Source organism: Lissotriton helveticus, chromosome 1_1 (genome assembly GCF_964261635.1).
Source record: "Lissotriton helveticus chromosome 1_1, aLisHel1.1, whole genome shotgun sequence".
NCBI lineage: Eukaryota > Metazoa > Chordata > Amphibia > Caudata > Salamandridae > Lissotriton > Lissotriton helveticus.
In genome coordinates, this window is record NC_136057.1 from 1311451385 (window position 1) to 1311464913 (window position 13529).

The following is a 13529-nucleotide window of genomic DNA, read 5'->3' on the forward strand; positions in this document are numbered from 1 at the left end:
CATTTCTTCCCACAAATGTACCCCACTCCGGGCACGGCAGTTTATTTTTAATCCCGGCCACATTCCAAGAGAGCCGATTCTAATAAGTTCCTTTAGCTCCCCCACCCCAGTTTCTGATTGCACTAAGTTGGAGCAGTCCTCTGTGTTATCCCCACTCCGTATTTGACCCATCTCCTCTGACTCTCCTTCGTGGATCCCTCCCACAACCGCCAGGGAGGCTGGACAGCTAACATCCACCTGAGTTATTAATTTTGGAGTTCTAATAGAATCCTTTAGCTCCCCCACCCCACTTTCAAATTGCTCTGGGTTGGAATGGTCACCTCGGGCAAACAGATCCTCAGCATTATTCTCTCTCAAGGTTTGGCCCATCTCCTCTATCTCTTCTTCGCTAGTCCCACCCACATCCACCAATGAAACTGGACGGCTGGCATTCACCAAAGTTGTTGATTAAGGAGTTCCAAGCACTACACCTACCCTGTGGATCTCACTAATTCCCCCCCTGCCCACACGCCTTAGGGCCTTAGTGTCTATCTGGCCCCCCTGAAGACTAGCCACCTTGGTAGGACGCACAGAACTCTCAGGGCCGACGCGGACGGCAAGTATGCCCTGCGCGTCAGCCGGGGGAGGTTGAGATAAGCAGGGGGTTGGTCGTCAGTCTAACTGATCCAAGACACTAAATCTATTGCTCATGGGAAGCAAATCGCTTCTGGGGGTATTGATATTGTTTCCTATCCGGGCACCTTGTGAGACCTGAACCCTGGAACCCCAAAGATCACAACCTCCCCAGGATGGTAACCCTCTAGAACCACTGGAGGTAGGGTAAAAATAAGTCAAAGGGAGAGATTGAATCTGCGTACCAGGACTGGCCGAGACCCAATTACATATATAGTCCACCACCCGACTGTTCCTGAAGTTGATGACTACGCAGTCTCCCCTTATATCTTTCGCCCTTGTCCCTACCCAGTCCACGCGTCGAGCAAAAAGAATTTCACTAGAAGCTTGCGAGGGTAGTGGCCTGTTGGAATTCAACCAATGGATACACTTATTCCTAAGGTCTCCATAATCCTCCCTTTTTCCCGGCCCAAGGATGGAACCCCAGCAAGTACTATTACGTACGGGGCAGACTCAGGGGGAAGATCTAGGCATTTTTGTACAGTAGCTAGAGGGTCACAGGTATTGCTCCTGGTTGATAGAACTTGGAAATTAAGTAACCCTCTACCCCCCCCCCCCCTCATTCACATTGGATCTTTTCCCTTCTCGAATGTTATCTACAGTGTTCTCCCTAGACTGAGCCACGTGTCCCCCACCCGGCACACTTTGGAAAATCGGGCCGGCTAGGTTGTTTATTGGGGGTAACACCGGATGGTGGCAGGGTGCATTGTCACACCCTTGAGGCCTCTCTATAGTAACATTAGCATCAATTGCTCGAGGGCCAACCCCCTCCCCCGCAGCAACAGGATAGTGTTGTTCTAGGCATAAGAGTCTCCTTTCGATAGCATTGAGTCTATCATAAAGAGGAAGACAAGACTTGGTAAAAATGTTTTCCATTTTAACCCAGAACTCTTCTCCACGATCCGTGGGGCACACAACTTCGGCGCCTAATAGAGTCATAGGCACTTGTTCAGATCGCTGGTCGGTGACTGGACTGCCAATGGTTGGTGACATTTGTCCATCCCCTGCGATGTTACATTTCTGGATTTTGGCTTTCCTCTTGTTTATGGGGATACCTCCGCGCTTCCTTTTAGCAGCTAGCGTAGGAGCTTCCACAACAGTCTTTAAGCTAGTAGCAGAGCGAGTTTGCAATTTCAAAGAAGACGCTCCCAAAGAGTCTTCATTTTGGGCGGAGGCAGACTGGGCAATAGGTATACCATCCACGCAAGCTGGTGAATCCGGGGGTCTAATTTCTATTTGGGCCTGATGAGAGCCCTCATTCCCAGCCCCCAGGGGAGTAATGTCAGGAGGACCATGCTGGGTAGGCGATGATACATGTGCCAAACGGCCCAGGGATGAACGTTTGTCAAAAATGGGTTCCAAAGAGAGCCTCCTTTCGGTAATGTCTATTTGGTGTGCCAGCATGGAAGATGCCCTGGTAAGAAATTGATCCAGGGTTCTTACAAACGACCCCCCTGGGATCGACTTTCTCCCTTTTCCCACTTTGGAGGACGCCATTACAAAAGTTCGATTACAGCAATAGTTCCGCAGAGCAAATATAGTATGCTTAGTAATGGGGAAGTCAATCAACAGGGGCGATCAGGTTATCTTTGCACTGACCTTGGCTTGTCCTTGGGTTACAGGCGAAAGGGAGAGGCCCCGTCCTGTCCTCGTTCAGCCTCGAACGGGCTCAAACGGGCCAGCCCTTGGCCCGGGCTTCGCGTGCCCGCGCGCGTCCGCGAAGCGGGGGCCGTGAGGAGTTAAGTGGCGGCGGCAGTGTGGGCGTATCGGCACAGGTGTGCTGTCAGTAAAGGCTCCTGGACGCTGTAGTCCCCGGTCAGCAAACAGCCCAAGTTCTTTCTCCTTCGAGCGGCTCCCGCAAAGCGGGGGCCGCGAGAAGTTAAGTGGCGGCGGCAGTGTGGGCGTATCAGCACAGGTGTGCTGTCAGTAAAGGCTCCTGGACGCTGTAGTCCCCGGTCAGCAAACAGCCCAAGTTCTTTCTCCTTTGAGCGGCATTTTCTATATTATCTTCTAGAGAAGCGTATGCCATAATATTGATTACTTTTATAAATGGCCGGAAGTGTGTATGGTGAGTAATGTTACGAATGACGTAGTCATTGATTTTCTGAAAGATGTTTTATTCAAGGTAAATAATTTCTGAAGTTCTAGTTTCTGATAATAGTGTACAGTTGATATCTGAAAAGATGCAGTCAGTTTTGAAGGATTATGGCATTAAGCATGTAAAAGGAGCCTTGTACCACCCTGAAGGAAATGGCCAGATTGAACGATTTAGCAGGGTCATAAAGGAGGCCATTCAGTTGGCTTTAAAGTCTGACTTACCATGGAGGAAGTCTCTTATAAAATGTTATCTTACAGGATTACTTCCCCATTCGATCACTGGTAGAATGCAATTTTATTTGTTAAGTGGGAGGAAGCATTCTCCCAAATTGGTTGGTGGTTACAAGTCAGGAATGGGTAATGTTTGGAACGGATGTGGATCCTGAAATGTGAAGGAGGGCAGAATCTTATAAAATACAGACCAAGGGTTTACAGATTACTGATGACAAAATGGCCAACATAAGTGTGAGACAGTATGTGCGAGTTCAAAAACCCAAGTTTTGTGGAGAGGGGTGTGTCCCGTTGGTCAGAATCCTTGAAGGTTTGGGATTGGCTGTTAAACTTGAAGATGGTAAAGTGTGGCATTTACGTTGTGCAAGTCATTATAGGGTGATTGGGCTTGACAGTGTGATGTTACTGGCTATGTGGGTGAGGGTGTGACTGAATACATGGTGGGTGATGATATGTGCCAAGACTTAGAAGAGGAGGAACCAGGTTCTGTGGTTGGGGAGAGAAGGAATGATGTTCCTGGTAGTAGAGTAAAGGTGTTGGTTGAGAAGGTCAAATAAGTAAAGAATGTTTGATGCTTTTGTTGTGCGAGAGAAAAGAAATTAATTGCCTGCTGCTTAAGTGACTGTTTTTCACTTTTGTTATTTTTTGAGCCATGTTCAAGGCGTGAGCATGATCCTTGTGTCAAGAATTCATTTTGATGGAAAAATTATGGTTTCCATGTAGTTGGCGTGTGTTCTTTTTGAATAAGTACAAATTAATGAATGATAGTACTTACATAGTACACTAAACAAATGCAATTGGCCCTCAACATTGTGGGATCAGTCAGATGTGAGTCAGCCTGAACAAATACATTTGAAGGATTTCCAGGGAACCTTTTCTTAAAGGGGTAGTATATGTCGGACCCTTATGTATTGTCTCTGTTTTGCCGGCTCGCGAAATTTTCCTAAATATCTGCTAGGATCGAGCTTGTCACTTAACTTTATCGATGAAAACTTGAACCTTAGTTTAATTACCCTTCACTGTTACGTTATCAGTTGCTCGTTCTTCTAGTTGTCCCACTTTTTTGTGTGTTTCCATTATTAAAGCAGAAATCATATTTTTCCTCTTTAATGTTTGCATTTGTTGTCTTGTGATTTCTGGTTCACACACCCACCCACCCACCCACTCAGATGGTTGGTAGATTTCACTTGGTCTTTTTTAGCAGGTGTTTTGCAATGCCTGGCATTTCCTAGGGCCTCAGTTGTTGCTGCTGACATGCTTTGCTTGGCTATTGGCCTCAGCCCCCTCTGTAGATCAGACTATGCCGAGTTATGAGTGCCCTGGAGGAAAGTTTGATATTTGTCACATCTGATAAAATCCGACCCTGCACGGATTGATATGTATCAGGTTTGATGTTTCACACATGCTACAAATGTTGCCTTTAAAATGGAACATACCATTCCGCTTTGGTGCTTTCTGCACCATAACCAGCACGTCTGTATTTACTCGGCATTTGCCTCTGGTAAATGTTGGCAGTTTGACCTGCCGACATTTCCCTTCAGATAACTGCTGAGGTAATAAAACCTTAAAAAAACATAAAACCTGCCACTCTTATATGTGCAGTAGCCGAAGTTACTGCTCGTGTGTGATTTGAAGGGGCACGAGTAATCGGCGATCGAGTCCCTTCGGGAGGGCCAGTGATGAGCTGTTATTTAACTTCCTCCGTCTTGCATTTGCAAAGGCCCACAGAGGGTGTGGTGACTTAAGGTGTCCAGATCTTTCATGATCCGTCTCTTCCATAGTATGAATTTTTACAACCTCTCAGCTAACACCACCATCCTTAAGGTTTGCATTCTCGAGTCTGTTAAAGCAGCTGTCACTGCAGGTGGCACCGTTTTCGCTGCCATCCATTAAAAAAAAATTCAGAATGGGTACCTCTTTGAGTGTTTTCTGTTTCTATTCTACAACTCAACATCTGTTTTGATGCCGTCCAAACGGGGCTACTGCGTCCACGCCGCATAGGTATTTTTTCTGCAGTGCGCTACGCTGCAGGCAATTAGCCATTTATTCTGTTATCATGTTCGCGAGATCTTCTGTGGCAATGAAGGTTTTACTTTGTATTTTGTTATTGCTTTGATAAACCCACTGTTTAGCATGGTGTGAAAGGAAAACCTTGAGGTACAAAATCAAACGGTCAGCATAGACGTGCATTGGCACAAACAGGAATCACAGTTAACAATTTAAAGACCAAATACATTACTATAACACGTAAAACTAAAGAACCAATGTTTGCGAGAGATGAGTAAAAGAGCCTCCTTTCGAGACTGCAGAGCTGCTGTCATTTTGAATTTTAGCTAGGCGGCTCCGTGGAAGAGCAGAGCAAGGGCGAGGCCGCAGCATGTCACAGTGCAGGCTGGCAGCAGGTTTTAAACAGTCCTGGTTAAAAATAGCAGCTGAGAAGCCTTAAAAGGACATTCATAGGAAACCAGTATTCCAAATAAGCCCCGCTGCTTAGGAACAGTAATGATGTTCTGCTCGTTTATGCAAATACGCAGACATAAATGGATTGTACGAAATAGTAAACATTGTGCCTGAATCCGAGAAGGGTTACTGGCCAGGAGCTGTTGATTGCTTAGTTACAGTAGAAGGTTTCGCAGTCCAACGAAACGGAGCATCCTCCGATACCGTGACCGTCCTTTTACCCAGAGAACAGCATACATAGACTACTGCACCGTCTAAATTAGAACATTATTTTCCACTGTTTCAAAATTTAAAAAATGTATGGTTGTGGGTGCAGTTTGACAGATTCCATGCCAAGGAAGGAGCACTCGCCGCTCCCACTCTAAATCGTGATATGGTAAGGGTACTTTGGTTTGCAAGAATTCAGCCGCTCGCAATCTCTTGACAGTAACTGTAAAGTTTAAATATATATCTGGACGGTATGACCACTATTCAGTAAGGATTGACGGGTGCATCACAATGCCAGATTCCTTTACAAAGGTGCTGCCTCAAGCCTCACTTTCTAGCTTCTCTTGACCCTCAGACCTTTACCGTTTAACTTGCTGTGCCTGTGACTGGGTTTCCTAAACTCTCTTCGTCTGGGCTGCAGTGTGGTAAACAGAAGTTCAAACGGGACTGCTTGGTGGGGCCAGATGAATCAATTATAAGTTGTAAGATTAAGTAACAAGGGCGTAGTTTAGTCGGGAGATTCATGGGGGTGTGAAGCTCAGAATCCACAACTAACACAGTTGGAAAACACATACATAGCAGATCCGACTCGGGGCCAGGAATACATCTATTTGGGATGGTGTCACACCACAAACGACCCCCCAATCCCTCCCCGCCTCCAAGCTACGTCTCTAGTGACACCCTCAGTTGAGCTAATGCTACCTAAATTTTTTCAGCCAGCAGGACCTGAAGAGTAAAATCGTGCTTGGATCCCTACACCTGGGAAGCTGACTCATGCAAGCACAAATTCACAAAGCGCTTGCATGTTTTGATCTGAGTTGCGTTACAATGTAAATGTGTAGATTTGGCACATTCGCTTCTGCAGATGGCTCGGTTCCTCCTCTTTGTTCACTCTCTTCCCTCCTCCAAGGTGCATGGATTATCATATGAGACTGAAAAAATAACATGACGTCGCACACTTCAGTGTTCTCTGGTTTAGTTCATTAGTACTTCCTTTGTTTTGACTATCTGTACAAATGTAAACATATGTACTGATTGCTGCAGTTCATACATTTTTGTCCACAAATCATTTCCACTTCTTGTTTCAAAACTCCCAAATCACTTACAAAGCACATTCATTGGTAGGTTTGCAAAGCAGCGTTATACTAGACTTTCGAATAAATTATTAGTGGAGCTCAGATCCCACAGATTGTGACTTGTTTTGTTTCTAAAACTGGGATTGCTTAATGCTCGTTTCCTGTTCACTTCCTAATATTTTCCTTCTGCTTTCCTATTCAGAGTGACCCCGGCAGCCTGTCTGTCCTGGAGCAGCTGGGCTTGGACCAGAGCTCAGACTTCTCGGACACCGGAGTTCAGCAGAAGCTCGATGAAGAGAAGGAGAAGATCCGTAAGGAGATCCGCAAGGAGCTGAAATTTAAGGAAGGAGCTGAGAACCTCCGGAAGGCGACTACGGATAGGAAGAACTTGTCAAATGTTGAGAACCTGCTGAAAAACTCAAACCGCAAGCTAGAGAAGCTACACCAGCAGCTGCAAGACCTGGATGCACATATCATGGTGAAGGAACCGGATGAAGCTGGAGGTAACAGCGCTCTCGATGATATCTCTCCTTTTTTGCAGTGCTCCTATTTTTGCTGGTACGAAAATCTGGCGAGGAATGAAGGTTGAGAGCCTCTGTCTTGTTGTGCAATGTCTCACTGCCTATACTGCAACAAAGACATTTTTATTGACTCCAAGATTTCAGTTTTTTGCCACCCGCTGGCGAGAGAGAGGAAAGCCTTTGGATAGCTGAAATGCTGCGTGTGCTAATGTTGATTTTGTATCTGATTGGGTGGATCCAAGAAGTGTAGAACACCACTGCTCAAAATAATACTATAGTATATGTGGGTCAGCTACAACCGTCTGTGGTGGAGTCTTCATTGTCAAGGTAGCCAGTAGTGTAACCAAACTTGAGGAGGCCCCCCTTTAAAGTACATGGAGGGGGCTCCCCACGCTCCTGCCCCAGTCAGGAGCTCTTAAGGCTAGGAGCTTCCTGCTAATGCACAGTGCCGGAAGGGGCCCGTGTGGCTCAAGGGCCTCCCGCACTGCGGGGTCTAATGTTACGCCACTGAAGGTAGCCTGTAATGCATTTTATAAAACCAGTCGTCTAGTTGCAGTTTTTGCTGGTACCCCAGTACGTCATTAACAGTAATCCAAGATCCACATAGGGCATGCACTGGATTAACCCAGAGTTTACATTGAGTGAGATGAGCTTTCTCTTGTGTGATTTTGGAGTTGTCAAACTCTGTTCACCGGGCTTCTGATATCTTCCAGCCTCTCCGGGCTGGCTGTACGTCTTGTGTCTTTGTGCCCCTCTTTAATCTCTGATTTTAGTGAGTATGGTTGTTTCCAAGCATTGCCCCTCATGCAAGCCCACGCTGGGTATGTAAGGCCGTCTACAGGTGAACCTGTTTTTACACCTTCTTATTCAATCAAGTCGTCCAATTATTGTCCTCTCCATACAGGAAATTCTCCCAAGGAGGCTGCATGTTGGCACTGCCAAGCACCCAGCGAATGAACAACCTTAACTTTCTAGCAAGAAGTTCAATCTCTTCTTGCATTCTGTGAAAGCAATAAAAAAACTTCTTCACCAAGGTTTTGGTTTCTATAACCCCCTTGGCACATAACAAGAAAGCTTGATTCCATGTAGCTTTGCTTACATAGTTCATATTTTTCATTGAATTTTATTCTTATTTTTATTTATGTATTGTGATAATAATGTAGCTCTCTGACCATCTTTTTCTATCAAGCGAACGTCTTAGTTTATATCCTAAAAAAATGCATGGATGACCATAAAAAGACATCTGTGCATGTGGATATTTCAGTACAAGCATATTAAGAAGAGCTGTCCTTGTGGGAGGATGAAGATATCTTTACTCCCTCCTTACCAGCAGTCAAAAGGAACACTGGAACAAATAGTCTGTTAAAGAATGTTGTTACTTTTAAAAGTTTACATTCAGGCTCTCTTCCTACTCAGGCATCAGTAACTATCTTCATCCATTTTCTGTGTTTTCCTTGCATCAGGCAGAATGCAGTGATTGCTGCACTGGAGCTTCCTCCCTTTTGGGAAGTGCTCTGTTTTTTAGGTTTCGCCTGGCGATCCGCTGCGCAGCAGCGTTCGCGCAGGCGAAATCTCTTTGAGAATAGTATGTGGCTTGTGTCCCGCCTCTGTCTTCCATTGGCTAGCTCCATAAATGGAGGCTAGCCATTGGAAGAGAGAGGCGTCCGTCATTGTGCGAGGCGATTCGTGGGCGTTCTGTCGAATTTTTCTCATCCCGCCCCTTTGTGACGTCATTCCGGCGGTGGGCGGATGTTATTTTTTTATTTTTGTCTGGGCATGTTTGTTTCATTTCCAACGTGTGCTTTGCAGGGCTGGGCTGCACGATTTCACTTTCCTTGAGTTGCTAGCAGGTAAGCGGCATATTTTAATACTTTTTTATCCCGTTCCCGCCCCCCTCCCGCTGTCCGTGAGCCCGTTCCCGCCCCCCTCCCGCTGTCCGTGTGCCCGTTAACCTGCCCCCCTCCCGCTGTCCGTGTGCCCGTTAACCCGTCCCACTCCCGCTGTCCGTGTGCCCGTTAACCCGCCCCCTCTCCTGCTGTCCGTGTGCCCGTTAACCCGCCCCCCTCCCGCTGTCCGTGTTTTCATGACTCCTGCTGACTTTGATGCTCTGTGGATTGTTGTAGGCTGAACAGTGGAAGTGCTTCGACAGAGTTAGCCTTTTTTCCCTCTGACAAACCACATATTCTTCACAATCCTGGCACGGCAGCGGTCCTGGGTACCTGCCCAGGTGTGCTGATTGGCTGCCATGCTGGACCCCCGCCATCCCTCGCCTTCCCACCCTTACCTTCAAAGTAACCGTGTGCACCCCAGATCCCTCCGCCATCTTGTGCTCTGTCAGTCAGCATACCTGTCTGGCTGTGTTCAGGCAGGATTCCTAGAGGTGGGTGCCAGGGAGGGGGCAGGCAGACCCTTTCTTTATACTTGACTTTGAAACATTGACTTGGAAAATACTTTCCTGAGCGACACAGCCCTTGCTTGGGCTGCAGGAAAGAGGAGCTCGAAGCCTGAAAACGACTTGAGTAGAACAGTAAGTTTATTGTTTTCTTTTTGCTCCTGCAAGGCCAGTTTGCTTTGACACAGCCTTTAGTATTGTTCATTCTCTCATGTAGTTTCATCGCTCATGTGATTGGTTTCTGAAGGGCCGTGCTGTGCAAGAGGGCGCTCTGGATGTGAGTGTGCGGTTCTCTGTTGTTGCTTTTCCCTCCCTTGTACTCTGTTCATTGTTGGTGGGTTTTTGTGTTTTTATGCTCCATGCACTGGGCTGGAAGTCGCGCCAGGCACCAGAGCTGTGCTCAGGCTCCTGAGATCCATAGCGCCTCACACATCTGGGAGCAATACGAGGGGGGTGTGACTGGCCTGTGCAGGATTTCACAACATATTCTGATATCCCTGGATGTGCAGGGGTTCACCAGTGTGGGGAAACTCCCCTGAAACACTGTGAATCAATTGCTATGATGCTTTTTCTACTCGGGTACAATAAGTGTAAACAGGCCGCCAGGCAATGGTAGGAAATCTGCTGTTGAGTCTGTATTTTCTGTGCGGTCACCCCAGATTTTTCACCTTTATCGTGCTCCTATGGGTGCTGATCTAATCACTGTGTCCATTTTGCGACACTGTTGTTCATTGCCACTGTGCGCGTGCTCTGGTTCTAAAATGGGTGTGTGTGTGTGGCTAAGGGTGTGTGTGTGTGGCTCTGGGTGTGTGTGTGTTGCTCTGTGTGTGTGTGTGTGGCTCTGTGTGTGTGGCTCTTGGTGTGCGTGTGTGGCTCTGGGTGTGTGTGTGTGTGTGGCTCTGGGTGTGTGTGTGTGTGTGGCTCTGGGTGTGTGTGTGTGTGTGGCTCTGGGTGTGTGTGTGTGTGTGGCTCTAGGTGTGCGTGTGTGTGTGTGGCTCTGGGTGTGTGTGTGTGTGTGTGTGTGTGTGTGGCTCTGGGTGTGTGTGGCTCTGGGTGTGTGTGTGTGTGTGTGTGTGTGTGTGGCTCTGGGTGTGTGTGTGGCTCTGGGTGTGTGGCTCTGGGTGTGTGGCTCTGGGTGTGTGTGTGTGTGTGTGTGGCTCTGGGTGTGTGTGTGTGGCTGGCTCTGGGTGTGTTTGTGTGGCTCTGGGTGTGTGTGTGTGGTAGTAATTGCTGTCTGCTAAGCTTGTCCGTAGGGTACAATAGGTCTCACATTTGCAAGAGATTAAGCTAATGGCAATGTAAATGACAATGCCATTTATTTATCTGTTTTCAAAACCAACACATAAATACACATTTTGTCATTTACAATGCCAATAGCTCAAACTTTTCCAAAGGCGAAACCATTGCATTGTAAATGCTTGTTCTTCCTTGTTGTCTACAAGTTCAAGCGGACATTTGAAGAAAAAAAAAACGTTTGTTGGTTTAATAGTCCAAAAAAAGTGAAAAAGAAGGAAGGCAATGTAGGGCATGATTATGGTGGCAAGAAATCAGTTGGGAAACAATCCTTAATTGTAGTTTCAGCAAGATAGTTTTCTTGAAGATTGCTTTGCTGATAAAGTATTTGTCATTTCTCGCTGATCCGTCATCTACACCCTCCTAGACCGGTCATGCTAATGGATGCCCTTTACCTTCTGCCTCCATCAGTACCTATACAACTGACCTTTTTTCGAAACGGGACCCTTACACTTTGATCGAAGTAGCATCTTGTTTGAAAAATCTTTTTGACAATTGTTAGAAATGAGTGTCTCAAGTTGGTAGAAGTATGCACCTTTGTCAAAGTAGGGACTCACGCTTCTAGTTACGGTAAGGGGCATACACACTTTAAATAACCCCTGCTCACCCCCTTGGTAGCTTGGCAGGATCAGACAGGCTTATCCCAAAGGCAATTTGTAAAGTATTTGTACTCAAAGCACACATTAGTACAGTAAAAACACCACAAATGGACACCACACCAGTTTAAATAAAGTATCTTAATCTAAACCCAAAAAGACCAAACAACAAAAATCCAACATGCACAATTCAAAGTATGACTTTAAAAAGGTTTCGAGCAACTTGGTTCATAGTAAACTATGGATGCCTGATTTTACACCAAAGTACCTGTAGATGTTTCAAAGTTCACAAGGCCAAATAGCCGCAGAGACAGGATGCATTGGAAAACACAGCAATGCTTCGGGTCCTGAGTCCTTGGGTAGGCGAGGCGACAGTTCTACTGCGTGCAGAAGTGGTGAGTCGATTCTAGACTGTAGGGAGAAGTGAGGCGTTGAAATCCTAGATGATTCTAGCTTGCGGGTGATACGTGGAAATTCTGCACACAGATGCGATGCTTGACACACCAGAGGTAATGCATCACTTTGCAGGGCTTTGTGCCTTTCGGTGTTGGTGCTGGGGGCAGCACGGTGAGACATTGTGTCGCCCGGCAGGACTTAGCGAGGCTTTGTGTTGCCTGGCTTCGGTTCCGAGAGTTTGGCATCTGTTCAGTGGGAATCAGCGAGGCTTCGTGTTGTCTGGCGTTGGTTCCGAGAGGCTTTCAGCTGTTTCAGCAGGACCCGTTGAGGCTTTGTGTCATCCGGTGTCAGTTCTGAGAGGCTTCGCACCGTTTTGTGATGCTTCGAGCAGAGATTAGCTGCAAAACCCACCTCTGAGGCCCTGTAACTGGAAAGAGTCACCTCAGGCAAGCTCACAGATGGCAGAGTCCAGCAGCACCAGCATAGTTGCAGGACGTCTTTTGTGTCCCTGAGACTCCTTAACAGGAGGCAAGCACACACAAGCCCTTGGAGATTCTTCTTCAAGCAGGTTTACAGCAAAGTTCCAGTCATTGTAATCTTTGGTAGAAGCTGCAACTGCAGGCCAACCCAGCAAAGCACACTCAGCAAAGGGGCAGTACTCCTTCTTACAGCTCTCCAGCTCTTCTCCCTGATTCCAGAAGTAATCTAAATCTCTGGGGTTTAAGGTCCAATACTTATACCCCATTTTCTGCTTTGTTCCCCCTAAGTTGGCAGGGTATTCCAAGATGTGGGTCCCTTGCTCACTTTGCCATTAGATTCAAGCTAGCTTGGCTGATTAGGGGTATTACCCCAAAACCTGCCCCAGAATGCTTGTTTCTGGTCCAGGGAAGACTTGGCAGTTCGGGCTGGACTATTCCCATGAGGAATAGGGTCAAGACCGATTTGCATATGGCTGGGTCTGAACTGGGGTGGCATAGTGAGCTCAAAAACAATGATGGATTCAACCCAGATCTGTAATTTGGAGTGAATGTCTGAAAAGTTTCAGCGCACCGTCCATCGTTTCCTTCTGTTTGCTTTGTTCACCCTAAGTTGGCAGGGTATGCCCAGACGTGAATCCCTTGCTCACTTTGCCACTGGATACAAGCTAGCCTGGCTGATATGGGGTGCTTCTCTGAAACTGGTCCCAGGATGCTTGTTTCTGGTCCAGGTGGCAGTTCGGGCTGGACTGTTCCCATGAGGCACAGGGTCAATTTGATTTACATATGTCTGGGTCTGAACTGGAATGGCGAAGTGAGCTAAAGAATAATGATAGATTCAACTCAGATCTGTGACTGGGGGTGAGCGTCTCCTTTGTGTTAGCTACTTTCTAAAAGTGCCATTTTCAAACACACAATTAAACAAGCATTTACAATGCAATGGTCTCGGCATTATTAAAGGTAGAGCTATTGGCATTGCTCATGACATTTTTTTTTTTAATCCTAAATAAATGGCATTGTCATTTACATTGCCAATAGCTTAATCATTAAATAAATGGCATTGTCATTTACAATGCAAATAGCTTAATCGCTCGCAAATGCATGACCTATTG

General features: G+C 46.6%; 1 protein-coding gene across 3 annotated transcripts in view; it reads left to right on the forward strand.

Annotated features, from left to right (window-relative positions):
- The window catches only part of LOC144823203 (serine/threonine-protein kinase N2-like), a 643207-nt gene that overhangs the window by 294225 nt on the left and 335453 nt on the right, over nt 1–13529 (forward strand). For all 3 annotated transcript variants that reach the window (XM_078681534.1, XM_078681528.1, XM_078681543.1), the window contains one exon: nt 6946–7246. In XM_078681534.1, the coding sequence (XP_078537660.1) occupies nt 7219–7246 (28 nt within the window). In that variant the 5' untranslated portion in view covers nt 6946–7218. The remainder of the gene's footprint in view (nt 1–6945; nt 7247–13529) is intronic.